At 42.7% G+C, this 19,827-nt stretch overlaps 1 protein-coding gene and 2 pseudogenes across 1 annotated transcript; all 3 read right to left on the reverse strand.

Annotated features, from left to right (window-relative positions):
- Positions 1 to 1,013: 1,013 nt before the first annotated feature.
- Positions 1,014 to 11,618, reverse strand: Rps2-ps11 (ribosomal protein S2, pseudogene 11; annotated as a pseudogene).
- A 673-nt stretch (positions 11,619 to 12,291) lies between these two features.
- Rps2-ps25 (ribosomal protein S2, pseudogene 25) lies at positions 12,292 to 13,003 on the reverse strand (annotated as a pseudogene).
- Positions 13,004 to 18,373: 5,370 nt separating this feature from the next.
- Or10k2 (olfactory receptor family 10 subfamily K member 2) lies at positions 18,374 to 19,318 on the reverse strand. The gene has a single exon (NM_001000537.1). It carries the CDS (start codon positions 19,316 to 19,318, stop codon positions 18,374 to 18,376), a length of 945 nt encoding a protein of 314 aa, NP_001000537.1.
- Between the last annotated feature and the right edge of the window lie 509 nt (positions 19,319 to 19,827).

Below are 19,827 nucleotides of genomic sequence, written 5' to 3' on the forward strand. Positions count from 1 at the left end.
ATCATGGAATGGATTTTCTTAGCTCATAAACCAAGTAAAAAATAGAAGAGATTTCTGAATTAACTATAAAATGTGGAATAAGATTACATCATTGGTTAGGAGCAGATCTGACTGAAATTGTAATACCTCTGACCAATGCTGAGATTATGATCAATGAATATTGGCAAGGATCTTGTAGTAACTACCTGTGAGAAGCTACTAACAAACCCAAAAAGCAAATGTAACAGCTTATAAAAAGAACTAATCGATCCTTCCACATACAGTAAAGAGAACACCAATTCCAGAGGCACCACAGTTGCAAACAAGATGGGGATGGCATGTTATAAGTCAGATAAAATAAGCAAGGTGATCAAAAGTCCATATTCAGTTTAAAAATTAGAGTTGTATGCAACTTATGGTATTATTGGGTTATCCTGAATCTCCTAATTAATTACTGATTCTTTAAAAGCAGAAAGAGTTCTTTTGCATGTTGAGACTGCTGAATATGTACCTGATAACGGAATTAACTTTGTTATTTATTCAGTTGCAACAGGTCATCAGAAACAGAAACTCTCCATTATATATTACTCATATTCGATCTCATATAGGTTTCCCAGGTCCATTAGTTCAAGGAGATGGGGAAGTTTATCAATTACTAATAGGAAATGTTTTAGAAGCCTCAAAGTTTCATGAGAAACATCATACTAACAGGAAAGGTTTAAGGAAAAAAAATTGATCATTAGGCAACAAACCAAAGAAATAATAAAAAATGTTCTATGTGTTTTCTATACAACCAAACTCTGTTTCCTGCTGGTAGTAACCCTAGGGTTACGAAAAGAAATGACATCTGGAAGATGGATGTTTTTCATTTTGCAGAATTTGGAAAACAAAGGTATTTATATCTGCAGCGGGGGAGGGGCATGCCCCAGTTTTTCTCCCTTCTTGGTGTGCGCTCTCTCTCTCTCTCTCTCTCTCTCTCTCTCTCTCTCTCTCTCTCTCTCTCTCTCTCTCTCCCTCTCTCCAACAGACTTAATTCATTTATTTTTCTTGTATAAAAACCCATATGTAACCACAGGTGGAGCATGGGTCCTCTGAATAGAGACTCTGGTGTGGGTTTTCACAGAGGGTCAGTGAATTCCTGATAAAGAGACTTGGTGAACAGTCTCTTTCCAGAAGTCAGGGGCCAAGTAGCTAGAGGTCTTGGAGATCTCATCAAACGTGGTCTTGGCAAAGTTGCCCAAGGTGGCAGTGCAGCCCCTGGATGAAGTGTAGCAGTCATCTATACCGGCCATTATCAGTAGCTTCTTGGGCACAGGAGCAGAGATAATGTCAGTGCCTCTGGGGTCCGGGATGAGATGCACCAGCACAGAACCACAGCGCCCTATCACCTTGCATGGCACAGTGTGGGGCTTGCCAATCTTGTTCCCCCAATAGCCTCTCTGGACTGGTACGATTGAAAGCTTGACCAGGATGATGGCCCCTCGGATACCATCCTTGGAGCACTTAACACCGAGACCAACCTGGCCATTGTAGTCCCCAATAGCGACAAAAGCCTTGAACCTGCCTGGTTCGCTGGCCAGCCCGCTTCTGCACTGGCATGATTTTCAGAACCTCATCCTTTTTAGATGCACCCAGGAAAAGTCAATAATCTCAGACTCCTTAATGGGCAGGGAGAACAGGTAGATCTCCTCCAGGGGCTTGATCTTCATGTCCTTAACCAGGCGGCCCAGATTGGTGACAGAGATCCACTCCCTGTCTTCAGCTTTACCTCCACCACTGCGGCCTCGGCTACGACTACAGCCCCTTAAGACCGCTGCCCTGCCAAATCCTCCTCGGAAGCTCTGCAGCCTCCTAATCCTGGGCCCCCGGGTCCTCCGGGCCTTCTCACTGCACCAATGTCATCTGCCATTTGGCTTTTTCCTGAAGAAGAAGGGTTCAGCAGGGGTGAGATATTTAGGGTTACTGTTTAATAACAAAACATTTACCCATTTTTAAGTCTAAGTCACTTTGCAGCTGACCAGCCTGGGTTCCTTTTGGGCCAGAAACTGCAGCCTCTGGCAACTGGCACCTCATCATAAAACAGCAGGGAATTAAGTAAAGGATTAAACTAGAACCTTCTCCCTCTTGTCAAATGCCTCTCCTTGTCAGGCTAGGGGGAAGTTTGGAGCAATAAACTTCTATTGAACCAGAAGAAGAGAATCATGCTTGCGAAGGAAAAACTTTTACAAAGCAAATATGGATTCAACTCATAAATTTTATACAGATTCATGCATACATATTCATAAATCTCCATTTATACCAGTTGGGCCCAATATCTTTCATACTATCTCATAATTACATACATACATACACACACACACACACACACACACACACACACACACACACACACACACACACACACACATTCATACTTACATATGCATATGGAGCAAAAGACCAAGCACCAGTGCAGAAAGAACTCACTCATTCTGGATGAAAAATAAGCTCCAATCTTTATTGCATAGAGAAAGAAAATGCTTCTACCTTTATTGCTAAATGAATTAAACCCAAGTCTGTAAGAAGAAACTGACTAGGCCTGCCTTGTTATTAAGGAATGATCTGTTCTGTCCCATGGTGAGGAGAGACCTTTCTGCTCCTTCTGCTCTCTCTGCAGCTCTTTTTTATTTTCTCTTCCCCTATGCATTCTGCACATTGCTCTCTTAATATTTTTAGTTGCCTTATAGTTTCTAAGTTATGCCACTCTGCATTCTCCCTCTAATCTTGCTCTCTCCTCCTGCTCTGATGTAACAATGCTTTACTCCCAAAGCCTTTACTCCAGATGCTATGCTCCCAACACTTTCTCTCCAATGTTCTATCTTCCAATGTGATTTTTTTTCTAGTCTTTTGTACCTTTTCTTGGAGAAGAGATCACATGGGTTTTCCAAGCATCCCTCCCTTTTTTTCTTTTATAAAAATTCACTGAAAGTTCAAATATAAATTGAATAAGAAATTTACGACACAGAGTGTTTACATGCATATCCATTAAGAGTAATTATCTGGCTAAACATTATCTGTCACCAGTTTCTACAAGTTCATGGACAGTTAAAAACCATAACTTTTGTGACTAAGGTATTAGTGAAGTTTTGTATAGATAAACCCAGTAAATATTTTATCTTCTGTCCTTGTATCTATAGTAAATTGTTTGTTCCCTTTTTATGACCATTGGTTAATGGTTTTACAAACTCTTGGAATGCGCTCTTAAGATGCAGATGCCTGCTTGCTATCTTAGAAGCCATTAACTGGTGACCTTTGAAGACTGGCAGAGTTCTCATTGCAGCTTTGACATCACAAAGGATTTAATAGCAGTCCTATTATAAAAGAACTTAATGATTATCAATAGAATTTTAGGAATTCTTACACGATCATCATTAAGATTAAGAAATCACCTATTTGTCTGTATAGCATCACCACAAGACAGTACATCTTTGTTGTTCTGCAGAGATCTGCTCAAAATGGTGGACTAATGCATAGTGGTTGTTATATATATTTAATAATAACAGAAAAAGAATATTAATTGCAGGAATCTTTCCTAAAATGGATTTCTCCTCAGCCTTGCCTAAAGGAGCAAATCCATTGTAGATTTTAATCCATGGCGGAACAATGTCAGGAAGATCACCTGCTAGCTGTTAGCTTCTCCTAGATGGCTCCTGGCGTATATCATGCTATTGATACATACTCATGGCTTAGGTTCTGAAAAGGCTGAATATGTAACAACACAGTTACTGGGAATAATGGCCATGATGGGGATGCCTGTGCAAATTTAAACCAACAACCCCCCAGCACATGTGTTCAATAGGATGAAGCAATTCTTTGCATATTATAACATACAATATATTACTGATATACCACACAATCCCCCAGGACAAGCAACTGTAGAAAGAGCCAATTGTTCCTCAAAGTAGATGCTTATTCAACAAAAAGGAAGAGTAAAAAAGTCCCTAGGTTTTTACTAAATAATGCTTTGTTAACTCTAAATTTTCTTGATATTGGTGACAAAGGAACAACAGCAGTTGAGAGACACTGGGTTATTGAAACAACTGAGGAACTAGGCCAGCCAATATGCCATACAGATGTGTTGACAAGAGAAGGGAAACCGGCCGTAGTTTTAAGATGGAGACATGGTTATGCTTATGCATCTACAGGGAATAAAAAAATATGGCCCCCAACAAAACTTATAAAGATTAGATCTGACCAGGGAAAACTTCTTATGGGCTGAGACATGAATGTCTTCAGAAAGTAAATAGCCCAGGTGATTCACTCTCAGACTGCCTCAGTTACTGATCTCTCCCAAAACATGCATGCAAATCAACTTCAAAAGGGCCAGCCCTGATGATCAATCACACAGAGACTGGACAGACAATGCAGTCTGGACGGAAAACATACAGCCAGCTCTCCTGGGATTTGGCCAATATCACAATTTTCACAGGGTAACAAAAAGATATTTTTGTCTCCAGACAAGGAAGAACATGAGTCCCGCATTCCCGAAAGGTGGGATGGATGGTTTTGGTTATGACTGTTATCGTCTGAAGTGGTTGATTGTTATTGGTTATGGTCAGGGAGAAAACAAAACAAAGTTTAAATCAGGGATCTTCCTCCTCTAATAATGGGGGAGAAGAGGGAAAAAGGGACTAATAATAACAACAAATAAACAATGATAAGTAAGAATACTAGTCTTGCATATTTTCCTTTGGCATAGATTAATATATCTTGATAGAAATTTAAGGTTGTTTTGTTTGACTTTTATTTGATATGTTGTACACGAGCAGTTTATTTAAAATGTGATATAAAGTCCCAGTTTTATGGTTCTCATAATTATTTTTATTTTGTGGAGATTGTTAATGTTAGAGAAAAAAGTGTTTTTTTTTGTTTTTGTTTTTTTTTTTAAACAGAAAGGGGGACCTGAAGTGGAAGTTTTTGGTGTCTTTAACAACTCAGCAGTGCCACGTGATGTTTTTCTGGAAGCTGTCTTGTGAGAGGGCACAGGATGCTTAGAAAGAATATAAATGGAACCCCACAAGCAGTGAGAGGAAGCTTTTGCATCGCTACGCCCTGCAAGGTTCGCTTCATTTCTGTCTTCACGGTCTTAATTCTTCTGGTCTCTGCTAATCGCCATTTGTTTTCACTTCATAGAGAGAGATGCGCCAGAGAGCTTCTTGTGGTAATCTGGCTGATTCTGACCACTCCCACTTAGTTATGCAGAGTCTGTGTAGCTTTGCTGTTTCTGTTGGATGGAGCCGGCATCGGTGATCTGTGTTGGGTGTTTGCTCTTGAACTGGACTGCTGGCATTCTGATAATGAAAAATGAAATCGCCTCAAAGAACTACTTCTAAACAGGTCCACAACCCCTTTTCCTATTAACCCTTTCCTCCCCTACCTCTGGCTGGTGGGCTAGAAGGGAGATTGGAGCATTTAAGAACCCTAAATGAAGTAGGTCTTGAAAAATCTAAGCTTACATGAGTCTTTTAATTTGGGTCCTCTCTCAGTTTTGGTTAGTTGGATCAAGGGTTCTTCGATTTCTTTTTTTTTTTTTTAAAGATTTATTTATTTGTAAGTACACACACACACACACACACACACACACACACACACACACACACACACACACTCACTCACAGTACCTGTCTTCAGGCACGCCAGAAGAGGGCATCAGATCTCAGTACAGATGGTTGTGAGCCACCATGTGGTTGCTGGGATTTGAACTCAGGACCTCTGGAAGAGCAGTCAGTGCTCTTAACCGCTGAGCCATCTTTCCAGCCCCTTCGATTTCTTTTATCTTCTCTAAGAACAAGCTCTTAGATTAGAAGATTCTTTGTATTGTTTTCTTTGTTTCTCTTCTGTAATTTCTACTCTGATTTTCATGATTTCTTTCCATCAACTGGGTTTGAGTTTGGTTTGTTCTTGTTTTTCTGAGCTTTTGTTTTGCATCATAAGACAGTTATTTCTTGTCCTTAGAGCTGTAAATTCCCCATGGGAGGGTTGCTTTCTATGCATCTCAGGGGTTCTATTGTTTTGTTTTCATTTTCATTTAGTTCCAGAATTTTTTTTTAAAATTTATTTTATTTTTTATTTTTCCTTTGACCTATTCATCATTCAGTAATAAGTTGTTTAATCTCTGTGAGTTTGTGTACTTATTAGAGATTCGTTTAGTGTCAATTTAAAGTTTTATTGAATTGTGGACAGGTAAGATACAAGGAGTGATTTCAATCTTTTCAAATTAGATTGTTTTTATTTATTTATTAGGTATAAAATGTTCTGCCTGTACAGCCAGAAGGGGAATTGAACTCAGGATCTTCAGAAGAACAGCCAGTGCTCTTTTTTTTTTTTTTTTTTTTTTTTTTTTTGGAGCTGGGGACCGAACCCAGGGCCTTGCGCTTCCTAGCCAAGCGCTCTACCACTGAGCTAAATCCCCAGCCCCCACAGCCAGTGCTCTTAACCACTAAGCCATCTCTCTCAGCCCATCTTTTTAAGTTTTAAAGATTTGTTTTGTATTTCAAAACATGGTTTATTTTAGAAAAGGGGCATAGTATTCTGTAGCTCTCTTTTGAATCCATTTCAAGTATGATGCCAATTGTTTTTTATGTTTACTGGTTTATTTTTCATGCAGATGACATAGCCATTGGAGAGACTGACTTATTGAAATCATCAATAAATGGCTTGGTGTTGATCTGTGTCTTTAAATCTAGTAGGATTTTTTTTTTTTTTTATGAAATGGAGTGCTCCAGAGTTTTGTGGATGTATGTTTAGAGAGTAATGCCTTCTTGGTTAACTGTTGTCCTGATTAGAATGATGTATCCTTCCTATTTCTCCTGATTACTTTTAGTTCGAAGTCTATTTCTCCCCAGATATTAGATCAATGATGCCTGCTCGCCTACAGGTCCCATTTGATTGGAGTGTTTTTGACCATCATTTGGTATCAAGGAGGTACCTATATGTAAAGCTATGATGTGTCTTTTATAGACAACAGCGGGATGGATTTTGTTTTTTTGATCCATTCAGTGAACCGGAGCCTTTTGATTGGAGAATTGAGGCCATTGGCATTTAGTGTTATGATTGAAATGCGGTTGTAGTCATCATGTCACCAATTCTGGTGTTGCTTGTGTTCACAGTAGCATGTATGGTTTGATAACCATGATTCTTTCCATGGCGTCTGCTGTGCTTCATTCTCTCTCCAGCTTGGAACAGTGCTTCTTATTTCCCTTCAGGTTTGATGTTTTTGGATATAATTTTTTAGACTGTTTATAGAGTGGAAAGCTTTTCCTTCTCTTTCAATTATGGCTGGTGCTTTTTTGGGTATGGTGTTTCAGGTGGTCCTTAGGCCTTGAGATTCACTGCTCCAGTATCTTCTGGCTTTCAGAGTTTCCATTGAGAAGTCAGCTATCTTTCGGGTGTCTTTTAAACAAATTCCCATTCACTGTATGTGTTATGCATACTTCATGTTTTCACTGTGACATGCCATGGGGACTTTTTAATCCAGTCTTGTGTATTTGGTGCCCTGTGTGCCTTTTGTATTGGTGTGGTGTGTCCTTCCCTAGTTTGGGGACGTTTCTCCTACGATCTTATTGAAGATCTGGTCTATGCCATTGACTTGGGATAATTCTCCTTAATTTGTGGCAATAATTTGAAGGTTTGCCTATTTTTTCACAGTGTTCTACAGTTCCTATATATTCACTTTGTGTGTTTAAATTTGTTTTATATTCCTTACTTATTTGGTCTACTTTATGTTCAAGTCGTGACATTCAGTCTTCAGCCTGATTGATTTTACTTGTAAGGCTTCCTTCGGGTTTTAGAGTTGAGCCATCGGGTTTTTAAATCACATCTTTGTTTGAACTGGAGTCCTCGTCAGCGTTTATGTCTCCTGAGTGAATTCTGTTCTCAAGGCTTAGCTTGTCGCTGTCACGTCCACCCACTTCACGCTTGTGTTTTTGTGGGCATCACTCTGGGGATTATTCTCCTTAATCTCTTTCTCCTTAATTCCACCCACATTTTTTTTGTCTTTTTAAAATGACTTAAATTTTTAATAATTGTTCTATTACATTTCGTGTCTTGGGGTTCAACTAGGAAATTCTCACTGTGATGCTTTTCTACAGGACTGGTGGATTTCAGAAGAAGATACTGACTTCATCTTTCGTCTTGTTGGTATTATATTATTGCGATGAGAACTTTTTTTTTGTTCTCAGTCTGATATAGATGGAGCTGGTTGAGACAGAAATGAGGATGTGAGGGTGGGTTGGGCCTAACGGTTGGAAGTAACTTGGGTGGCATGAAGTCAGGTGGACAGAGGGGACAGGGCTGATGTGCTTCCTTGTCCAAGCCTGTAGTGTGGAATGGACCTGGCTAGGTGGACAAGTCAGATGTGTCATGGGATTGGCCTGATGTTTTGGAGAGAGAGGGAGGGTCTTGGCAAAAGGTAGGTTGCAGTACACAAGGATGACAACACAAGGCTGGAACACTGAATATGGGTCCCAGGGTAGATCCGGAGGGTTGGAGAGAAAGTGTGGGTGTTAAGTCTCACAAGCCTAGATCCTTGAGAGTAACATGGGAGATCTGGCTGGGTGGAGTGTTTGGTGTGCTTCAGAAGGGACTTGCGGGTGGTGGCAGGTAGCTAGTGATTGACTGGGTAGCCAAACTAGGCTGGGCATTTGGTGTGGGATCTGAGGTAGATGCGGGTTTGGCAGAAGGGATGGATAGGAGAGGGTCAGGGAGTCGAGCTAGACTCTTCAGAAGGATGTAAGAGATCTGGCCAGGTGGACAGATTGGGTGTAGAAGAGGCCCTTTAATATCTCTTAAAAATAAATTTCTTTTTCTTAGTATGATCTAAAGTGCTTCCTCTATGTGCCCAGGGGTGGTGTATGGTCCTGTGGCAGGTTTTTTCTAGTTTTTGGGGAAACACAGATCGATTTCCAAAGTGTCTACACTAGTGTACATTTCTCCCCAGCAGCGTGAAACACGGCCATGCCCTCAGGTCCACCCCAGTATGTTACCATTTGTATTCCCAGTGATGAGCAGTCTGATTAGTTTAGATCGAATCTCAGTATAATTTTAGCCTGGGTTTCCCTGATGGCTAAAGATGTTGAACACTTTAAAAAGATGTTATTTAGCCATTTAGTTTTCTTCTTTTGAGAACGTTCTGTTCTTCTCCATTGCTCATTTTTCTGGGTTTTTTATTGTCTTGATGTTTAAATTTTGTGAATATTGTATATCTGGGATACCTAAATCTGTAAATTTTGTGGATATTGTATATCTTGGACATCTAAATCTGAAAACACAGATCTGTAAATCTGTGTTCCTGGGCTATGCTGACTTGTAGTTGCTCCAGGATAAACTATTTCATTCCTCTGCAGTGAGAGCTGTGTTTGTGTCAACACAGACTTTCTGTATCTCCTCAGAGGTAAAGACTACACCCACACCATTCTTTTAGGCAATTATGGCCCATTCCTGACCCCACTGGGTATACCCCATTTATCATTTAATCAACTTGGTCAACTTCCAAGCTCTTTCCCCTTGTGGGAATCTTCTAGTCTAGAGTCTTTCCTCTGACCTATGAATTTCTAACCCTCATTTCCACATTGCAAGTGTGAGCACCACGGGGGATCTTTTTGATGTAAATATACAACTCTTCCTTGTTCCTGCACAGCCACACAAGCATTTCCCAGAACCAACTGTTTGTTCCAAGTAGCTGCTTGGAACATGTGGCTTTCTTAGCTGAATTCTGATTATAACAGCCAACAACATACCAGAAAATAACACTACATGGACACTTGAGTAAATATTTGAGATTTCTCCCATCTTACGAGACAGATAAAAGACTCACTCTAAGGCAATGTGAGCGGTAAATGTAGGGATTTATCGAGAAAATAAACTCATGTTAGGCCGAGAGATCAGAGACTGGTTGTCTATAAAGAAATGAAGAAATATGTGAAGTAATATTTATAGGAGATAAATAATTTCCACAATATAATATATTGTGCGTTACCGTCGTTACTGGGCCTTGTTCTTATCCAGTGGTTTTTAAATAAATATTTCTTTGGTGACACAAACATTGGGTTTATAGGGACTTGGTGGTAACTAAACACCAGCTGTTTTCACAGCTTAAAGTAGGACTTGCTTGCTGATCAAAACACATGACACATTTACTCTGGGTCTTAGCAGGGTCTCTCCCACGACAACTCCTGTAATCACTGTGCTCAGGGTTAAATGGTGTCCACAATCTCCCCTAGGACATAAGGCCTGCATGATAGGGCACATATGTTTACTTGTCTGATTAACTTTGTGGCCAAAGTAACAGAAGTGCCATAATTCTACCTCAGTTTAGCCCTTTCTTTTCATGTTCTATATATAAAAGTGATATATCCATAGTAGAAAACGATGAATATCCAGACAGGATGTCACGGGTGCTAGGCACAGAGCTCCACACCACACCTCCCGAGGAATTCTTTTCAGAGCCCTCCAGCCAGGCAAAACCAAATTCTGTAACTTTAACAAAGAAATGAATGGACGGGCTAGAGAGATGGCTCAGTGGTTAAGAGCACTGACTGCTCTTCCAGAGGTCCTGAGTTCAATTCCCATAAACCATATGGTGGCTCACAACCATCTGTAGTGAGATCTGATGCTCTCTTCTGGTATGTACTTATAAATAAATAAATCCTATAAATAAACAAACAAATAAATCTTAAGAAAGAGAAATGAATGGACTTTCTGAACAAGCCAAATGCAAAACAAAATTGTATGTCTGCTGAAACGGGGGGCACTAGTCTGCCCCAGGGGAGAGCTTGCTAATTGGTTACCCAATACCAAAGGGTCAGCACTGAAAACAACATACAAGCAACATTACACACACTGAGCAGGCTCCAGGTATAGTTTTAGGAGTGTGTGTGTGCGTGCGTGCGTGTGTGTGTGCGTGCGTGTGTGTGTGCGTGCGTGTGTGTGTGTGTATCATCCATTAAAGAAAAAGAAGTCTTGAATTTGAAAGAGAGTGGTATGTGAGTACTTGGGAAGGTTTGGAAGGAGGAGAAGGAAGGGGAGAAATTATGTAATTCCATTATAATCCCCCCAAATCAAATTCTTTTTAAAAACTCTCAGCTTCTTTATTGGTCTCCTACCCCAATTTGGTGCCTTTTTACTTTCCTTGTTTCTGCACTTATTCTAGGAGATGTTCTCACATATGAAGATTAATATCTTTTAACAGTCTCAACTTCTCTAAGGGAGCCATGGGAAATAATGGGAAGCCAAGAGCACACAGGATCATTACTTGAGGGAATTCTGGATGAAAGGTATCATGAATCAGGATATCAAAACATAATCAATAAATCATGCAACAAATTGTTATGCCCTGTCATAAAATTTATGCCCCAAATGTCAGGCAGGGCTTTTAACACCAGGAGGTCCCCAGGAGTCATGAGGGTCACAGCAAGCCATTAAGGAATAAATCAAAATCTGATATAGATTTAATTTGAGTGCTAAGTACTGGAAGGCTGAGAATACATGCCAGATATCAGGGATAACCATGACACTCTACTTCAAGAATGGTACATGTTCTCTTTGCACTGCTGTTCACATGTCATGGCCATCTGAACTTCTATGACAGTTGTCCTTGTCATTTCTCATAGACTGCAAATGAACATAATTATTGCACATCAACATCATTTGAGTGCAGATGTTATGGGGAACCTTGAGCGTAGTTCTAAGAGCAGCCATTCATGGAGCTGAAGTCCACTATCTCTTGGGAATTGGCCAGCATGTTGATTTTCCTGTTTATCATTTACTTGTGTGCATATTGTGGCATGACTGTAGATGCCCACAGAGACCAGTGGAAGGTGTGATGGAGGGGGTGTGATGATGGAGGAGGGTGTGATGAGGAGGGTGTGATGGAGGAGGGTGTGATGATGGTGGAGGGTGTGATGAGGAGGGTGTGATGGAGGAGGGTGTGATGGAGGAGGGTGTGATGATGGAGGAGGGTGTGATGGAGGAGGGTGTGATGGAGGAGGGTGTGATGATGGAGGAGGGTGTGATGGAGGAGGGTGTGATGGGGAGGGCGTGATGATATCTGGAACTGGAGAACATGTGATGTCATTATCAGTATGAGCGTTGGAAAGTAAACCCTCATCTGGTGAAAGAGTAGCAAGTACTCTCTCCACCCACCACATCGTTTCTCCAGCACCCGGTAAACATCTTCTTAAGATGAATTTGCTCTGTAATAAAAATACAGAAAGCTTTATTTAAAATACCATTACATCTTTTAAAAAACAGACTTAATTTGCTTTATTTTTACCCTTATATGGTAGCCACAGTCAGAGCCTGGCTCCTCTGAGCAGGCTAGTGTGGGTTTTCACAAGATGGTCATGAATTCCTGATAAGGAGACTTGAACAATCTCTTTCCAGAGGTCAGGGGTCAGGTAGCTGTAGGTCTTGGAGGTGGCATCATTGCTGGCCTTGGCCAAGTTGCTCAGGGTGGCAGTGCAGCCTCTGGCTGAAGTGTAGCAGTCATCTATACCGGCCAGCAGCAGCAGCTTCTTGGGCACGGGAGCAGAGACAATGCCAGTGCCTCTGGGTGCAGGGATGAGATGCACCAGCACAGAGCCACAGCGCCCTGTCACCTTGCATGGCACAGTGTAGGGTTTGTCAATCTTGTTCCCTCAGTAGCCTGTCTGCACAGGGACCATGGAAAGCTTGGCCCCTCAGATGGCAGTGGTTACCTGCTTGGGGCACTTAACACAAGATCAACGTGACCACTGTAGTCCCCAATATTGACAAAAGTCTTGAATCTGGTCCTTTGTCCAGCTGCACTGGCAGGACCTTCAGAACCTCATCCTTTAGATGCATCCAGGAAAAAGCCAATAATCTCAGATTCCTTAATGGGCAGGGAGAACAGGTAGATCTCCTGCAGGGACTTGATCTTCATGTCCATAAACAGGCGGCCAACTTAGTGATGGGGATCAATCACCTTGTCTTCACACACCTGTAACCACAGGCAATGAATCCCTGTCTGAAGCAGAAACTTTAAGGGTTCTGTAGAAAGTCCACTGGTGGGTGAGGTGGGGGCTGGAGAGCTGGCTCAGTGGTTAAGAGCACTAACTGCTCTCCCAGAGGTCCTGAGTTCAAATCCCAGCAACCACATGTTGGCTCACAACCATGTGTAATGATATCTGACACCCTCTTCTGGTGTGTCTGAAGACAGCAACAGTGTAGTTATATATAATAAATTAAAAAAAAGTCCGTTGGATGGTGTTTTGCTGGGAGAAACATGTGAAGGAATGTTTCATTAAACTGGACGCAGCTGTGAAAGGCTAAGGCAGACTCGTGAATGAACATTTCACTAAAGCACAGGAGAGAGGATGCTCTGCTAAAGTAAGCACTTAAAGGGACAAATGATGAAGGTTCTTTGCTAACAACACGCATGTATTGGTCTGCCTCACACTGTGTAGTTGAACTTTTGTTGGGTTTCCATAGAGAGGGACGCACACCAAAAAAGCTTCTGGGGGTGTGCTGCAGCCTCATGCCTCTCCCAGGGCCTCGGGCTGACTGGATGCACGTGCTGAGGCCAGGCACATGGAGGACACTGTCTGGAGTGATGTCTGGAGTGACGAAGACAGAGCTTGGCTTGCTGACACAGCTAGCTATGCATCGCGTGTGGGTCCCGAGTCTTTGCTTCCTTGAGAGAGGCACAGCCGAGAACTTCTCTTGGTGTTCCTGTGGGTCCCTCCTGTTGACTTGAGCCAAGGCTGAGGCCTGGCTGTCTCTGCTAGGTGATGCTGCTGCTGTTGCTGCTGCTGTTGCTACCTCTCCTCTACCAGACTGGACTGCTATGTATCTGTGAAGTATCTGTGAGTGGACAGAGCTGCCACGGCCTGCTGACCTCTGAACCGAAGTGCCGATTTCCAGACAACATAGACAGGATGGCTCCAAAGACCCTTTCTAAACAGGTGGTGGGCTACAAGGGAGGTTAAATTGCTTAAGAAGCATCATTAAAAATAAGGTTTGAAAAAAATTAAAGTTACACACGTCTTTTGCTTTTCCTCCACCATCCCTGTGGCTTCGTGTGCGGAGCGGGTGTGGCGGCAATCCCAAGATGGTGCCCGGGACTGCTGCCAAGTCTTATGACTAGCACCTGACTTCCTCATACACCCAAAAGTAAGCCACGCCCATCGTGAGAGCTGCGCAGGCGCACCGTGACACAAGATCAGGCTATTTGGCATGGACCTATGAACTGAGACTACGTAGACTGGACTGATGGGGCGTGGTTACGGGTTTTTTTAGGAGGGAGTGTGCTTGGGGGTAAGAGATTGCTGCTTGCATACAGAGAGAAAGGTTCCTGAATAAACTGCTTTGAGAAGAACGTCGTGGTGTCGCTCCTTTCTGTGGGACAGAGACGGAGACGACAGCTTCGACCGTGACCACGGCCTTGACCATGATAGAAGTGCCTATGACTGCTACCAATCCTCCGTAGAAGTTGCTGTGGCCTCCTAATACTGGTCCTCCTGGCTCTCCTGCTGCAAGTGTCATCTGTCATTTTCCGGAAGAAGTAGCCCGTTATAACATCTTAACAGTTTTGTACTTTATTAGCAGACATTTGGGCTGTCTCTTATAAATATAATGTTTATTTGCCTGATGTAATTAATTGTCATCTTGGGGGTTTCCTGATGAATAAGCTCACCCTTTCTAGTTCTTTCTGAATTCTGGCTGGCTGTTACCACTTAGCTGTTCTGGCCCAAAACTCTGCTCCAAACTGATTCTTTCAAACTGGCTTCTCTTGGCCTCTGGCCTGAATTGGTCTGCTTGGCCTAAAATTAACTCTGGCGATCTGTTCTAATCTTTGAGCTTCTCATTTTCTGGCTCGTCCTGTCTTCATCTGCAACCTGTCTCTGTGAAACGGTCCTGGTAAAACTGTTGCCTCTTTCTCTCTGCCCTTCCTACGTTGCCTCTCTTTCCTGTCTGTTTTTGTGAGAGTTGGGCATATCCTATCTCTGACTCATTCTGTCAGATCTTTCCCTGATTCATCACTTTGTCTGCCCCTCAATTAGATTTCACTTCAAGCATGGCTGCTTCCTTCTACAAACTAACTTTACCTTCATTGCTTGGATTAAGGGTATCTAATAAAGGTGTGTCTGTGTTACAGCCAGAAGGATTATAGGTGTGTGATTGGTTAGGGTTTTTATTGCTGTGATGAAACACCATGACTAAAAAGCAAGTGGGGAGGAAAGGGTTTGTTTAACTTATGCTCCCATATCACTGTTCAGCATTGAAGTAAGTCAGTTCAAGGACTCAAACAGGGCAGCAACCTGGTGTCAGGAGTTGACACAGAAGTCATGGGATTGTTCCTGCTACCTGGCTTGCTCCTTATGACTTGTTCAGTCTGCTTTTTACTTGAACCCAGGACCATCACTCACCATATGCTGTGCCTTCCCCCATCAATCAATCACTAACTAAGAAAATGCTTTATAGGCCTGTCTACAACCTGTTCTTGTGGAGGGATCTCCTTAATTGAAGTTCTTTTCTCTCAGATGACTTTAACTTGTGTCAAGGTGACATAAAACTATTCAATGTACCACTTTAAAAAACAAAACAAAACAAAACAAACAAACAAACAAAAAAAACCAACCCAAGGGGTTGGGGATTTAGCTCAGTGGTAGAGCGCTTGCCTAACAAGCGCAAGGCCCTGGGTTCGGTCCCCAGCTCCGAAAAAAAGAAAAAAGAAAAAAGAAAAAAAAAAAACCAACCCAAATACCAGGCATGAGAAACCTCCTGTTTTGAGTTGTTGGCCAGGGTTGACCGCTAAAACACACAGCCTATAGCTGCTGCCCTTGGTTGCCTCCCACAAGGGGAAGATTAGTCCTTACTGCTGAAGACACCATGCACTTCATAAACAGGCCCGGGAGCCCCTGAGCTGGAACTGACTTGAATACCTCTTCCCATCGGGCCAGCTTTCATGGTACAAAAGAGGGAAAGAACCAATAGTTGTCCCCAGCTGTGATGCCTACGAACCACATCAGTGACCAACAGGGCACAAGAATCCCAAGGGTGCAGTAGTGACACACGTGCCTTAGCAGTCACCAACAGCTCTCCAATTGGCCTTATGACCTTCAGTGAGAGGGAAACCAGGCCTGGTACTGGAATCCTAGCTCATTTCTTAGTGCTTACATAAGTCCAGGCTATTGCCCTTGGCATTCTTGATGGAGGTATTTCTTGGGTGCATCATCGTGTGACATCGGTTTACTTAGTGCCTTTTCCAGGACGTCTTTTAGGAAACACGTACTGTGTTGGTGGACCATTGGGCTGTTTCCCATGGAGTCTGTTGCCTCGTCTTATTGAGCAGTAAAAGCGTATCAGCTTGGAGTCGAACTTCCTTCCTCCCTAGCCATTTCCTCTCCGTGTCACCATAATTCCACACATTATTACTACGAGTTGAGTTTATGCCAGAAACTCAAAGGCTGGGGTCTCAGGACACTCAGCTGTAATTTGTAGCCTAGGCAGAGGCCTGCAGGATTCTGGACTCTTCAAAAGCAAACTTCAAATCTCAGAACTGGACCACTTCAAGTCAGATTTAGGGTTTAGAGATGAAGTTATCAAGGTGTGTGTGTGCATGCGTGTGTGACTGGAATGACCAAGACCTTCAGTTTAAACTTGAGAGACAGAGATATATTAACTCTTTAGTCATATGGAAAAAAAGTAAGAGGAAGAATCAAATGCTTGGAAATGCAACTCAAGATTCATGACCTTTTTGATTGTTTGAGTTGGATGGGGCATTGTTCATTTTCTATTTTAAGGTTTTTATATTATTTATCAATTGTGTGTGTATGTGTGCACATGCATGTTGGCATGGACATGTCATTGTATGCTTGTGGAGGTCAAATGATGATTCCCCTTCCATCATGCTTGTTCTAGGGCTCACACTCAGGGGTCCAGGCTTGGCAGCTCGAACCTGTGCCTGCCGAGTCACTTTGCTGACTTTTATACTCGTGACCTTTCGATACCCAATGATCTTTCTGCTTGTTAGTCCTCTGCAATCTGACCCCAAGCTGATCGTGTCCAGTATCCTTGGAAAAGAACAAGGTTTGAAGGCTCCTTACCAAGGCTGATGTGTCTTCTACAGACATCAGGGGACTTGCCTTTACAGTTAAGGTGCCATATTTACGTGTTCTACCCTGTTAGTGAGAGCAGTCAGTGCGATGAGGGTCGCAGGAGAGCACTGTTCAGCCAACACAGTTCTATGTATCAGTAGGGAAACCATCTCAATCCTTAGTATCAGTTTGTCATCTACAAGATGCAACTTCTCATGGCTGCTTTATGGTATACGTGAAGCAACATTTTAAAGAAATACCATGCAGTACAGACTTAAGCAATTGACATTAAACAGATTCATATTAGGGCCTATGAGTCCATTTCCTTTTCATGAGACAACCTGATAGGCCAGAAGACTGAGGTAATTGTCAGGCAAATGAAAAATGTAATCAAGTGGCTACATAAATGAAACCGGGTTTGCTTTAATATTTAGTTTTCTTCAAGCCCCATCCCCATAATGCCTCAAGCTCCAAAGCTAAGGAAGAAATGAAGTAGACTGACATTCTAAGTTTTATTTATTTTATGTTATGAGTATGTGTGCCCAGCACCCGAGGGAGTCAGGATAGGGCATTGAGCCTACTAGAACCAGAGTTATGGATGGGCTTTACTCTGTAAAACAAGCAGGTGCCAGGATGGGAGATCCCTCTTCTTTTTCTCTTATTTCAGTCCCTGGAAGGTCTATTCTGCCAGTCTTCATCAATAAAGAAGTAATGTGTGGAAGAAAAGGAAAAGAGGAATTAAAAATTGAATTCAGAAACTGTAATTCACAGGCAGATCCTGGGAGGAACCACGGGCAGGTGTCTGGACTGCAATGTTCCATTTGTTTCCTAGTCCTTCCTGAAGAGACAAACAGAGCGGCTCTCTTTAGCTCTGGCCTGAGACACGTGTGGACTCCCGAGTCACATGAAGGTCAGATGCAGACCTTTCCACATGGTGAATGTTGACTAAAATAGGCTTTGAACTTAGATTTGTCCCAGTGCATGAGACAGTCGTATTCATCAGATACCCTGATATTATCAGCATACAGTATAGCTGAATAAAAACTTAAAAAATAATTAATTAAAAAAGAAACACCAAGGTAGATGTTTCCTGACTTTCTCATGAGAGCATTAACTGGCGATATCAGATACACCAAATTTTGTATACTGGTAGTTGTTCAATTAGTTCATTAAAATTGTAACTTAAAATTCTTTATTCTGACCATGAGGTTCCGTCGCTTACTTATTCCCATTCTGAGAATTTCCCTCTCAGTCCATTATTCTTAGTTATTTGAGAGAAAAAAAAGGACCTAAAACATTCAACACTGTCTTAGGGTAACCGTTCTTCCTATAACCCTATGAAGAGCTGATCTGAATTCCTTGTTTCTTAAGCTGTAGATGACTGGGTTGAATAGTGGGGTTAGGATAGTGTAGGACACTGATATCAGCGCATCCTGGCTTGAGGAGTAGTTGGACTTAGGCCTTAGGTAGATAAAGGAGGCACATCCATAATGCACTATGACAACGATGAGGTGAGAGGCACAGGTGGAAAACGCTTTGTACCTGCCCAGTGTGGAAGGGAATTGGAGGATGGCAGAAATGATGTGAACGTATGATACCAGGATCAACAAGAGAGGGATAACCAGGACCAGAGCGCAAAGCAGGAAGATGGTGATCTGAGTGGAGTGGGGGTGGTGAGATGCCAACTGGAGAATAGGGGAGATGTCACAAAAAAAGTGGTGGAGTTGATTGGAAGAGCAGAAGGGTAGATGAAACACCAGGGATGTGATTATCTGTGCCACAGTGAAGCCACAGACAGACGCGGCAGCTACTAACCCCACACATACCCTGTGTCCCATGAGCACCGTGTAGCGCAGAGGGTGGCAAATGGCCACGTGGCGATCATAACCCATGGCTGCCAGCAGGAAGGAGTGAGAACAGCCGAGGAAGAGGAAGGCGAACATTTGGATGGCACAGCCGAGAAAGGAGATGCTCTTCCTTCGAGCCAACAAGTCAACCAGCATCTTGGGTACAATGACGAAGGTGTAGCAGGTCTCAGAACAGGACAGGACTGAAAGGAAGAAGTACATGGGCATATGGAGGGCTCGGTCTAGCACAATGGTGGAGACAATCACAGCGTTGGTGCTCAGAGTGAACAAGTAGAGGAACAGGAAGACGGCGAAGAGCAGCAGCTGGAGCTCGGCCAGAGCTGAGAAGCCGAGGAAGACAAACTCTCTGACTACAGTCTCATTTACACACTCCATGGAGGCTGTATCATCAGAGATCAGCCCCAGATGGTGAGGGGCGCGGAAGAGATCCTTACACCTTAGAGAGGCGCGGGAGACCGACAGCCATGCTGCATGCGCTCCCAGGGTTTTCTTCTAAACTTGCCACTCCTCCTCCTGCTTCCTGTTTGTCCAAGAAATGAAAATTCCAAGTCAAGGGGTTGCACCCGAGGCGATGTCTCCACAGTAGCTCTGATAACACAGCCCCAACGTTCTTAAAGTCTTGACAGATCACTGTATCTGCAACTCAGTTCTTTTCTGAGGGTCTGTCCTCCCTCAGAGAGAACTCCGTCTTTCTAGAGGATTCTGGCCAACTTTTACCACTTCCCTCCCTCCCTCGAAGTTGCCTTTCCCCTATGTCTTCACCACGTTGTCCCCTGATGGCAGATTGATCTTCTTATGTATAAACCATATTATAACATTAATTCCTTCAGAAGATTTTATTCCTGGCTACTGCATAGTTCAAACTCTTTACTTATTTCAAAGTG

This window comes from Rattus norvegicus, chromosome 19 (assembly GCF_021556685.1).
Source record: "Rattus norvegicus strain SHRSP/BbbUtx chromosome 19, alternate assembly SHRSP_T2T, whole genome shotgun sequence".
NCBI classification, from domain to species: Eukaryota; Metazoa; Chordata; class Mammalia; order Rodentia; family Muridae; genus Rattus; species Rattus norvegicus.

Excerpts from the sequence above, each read along its gene's own strand:
- Or10k2 (NM_001000537.1), bottom strand. The coding sequence starts at position 19,318 with ATGGAGTGTGTAAATGAGACTGTAGTCAGAGAGTTTGTCTTCCTCGGC.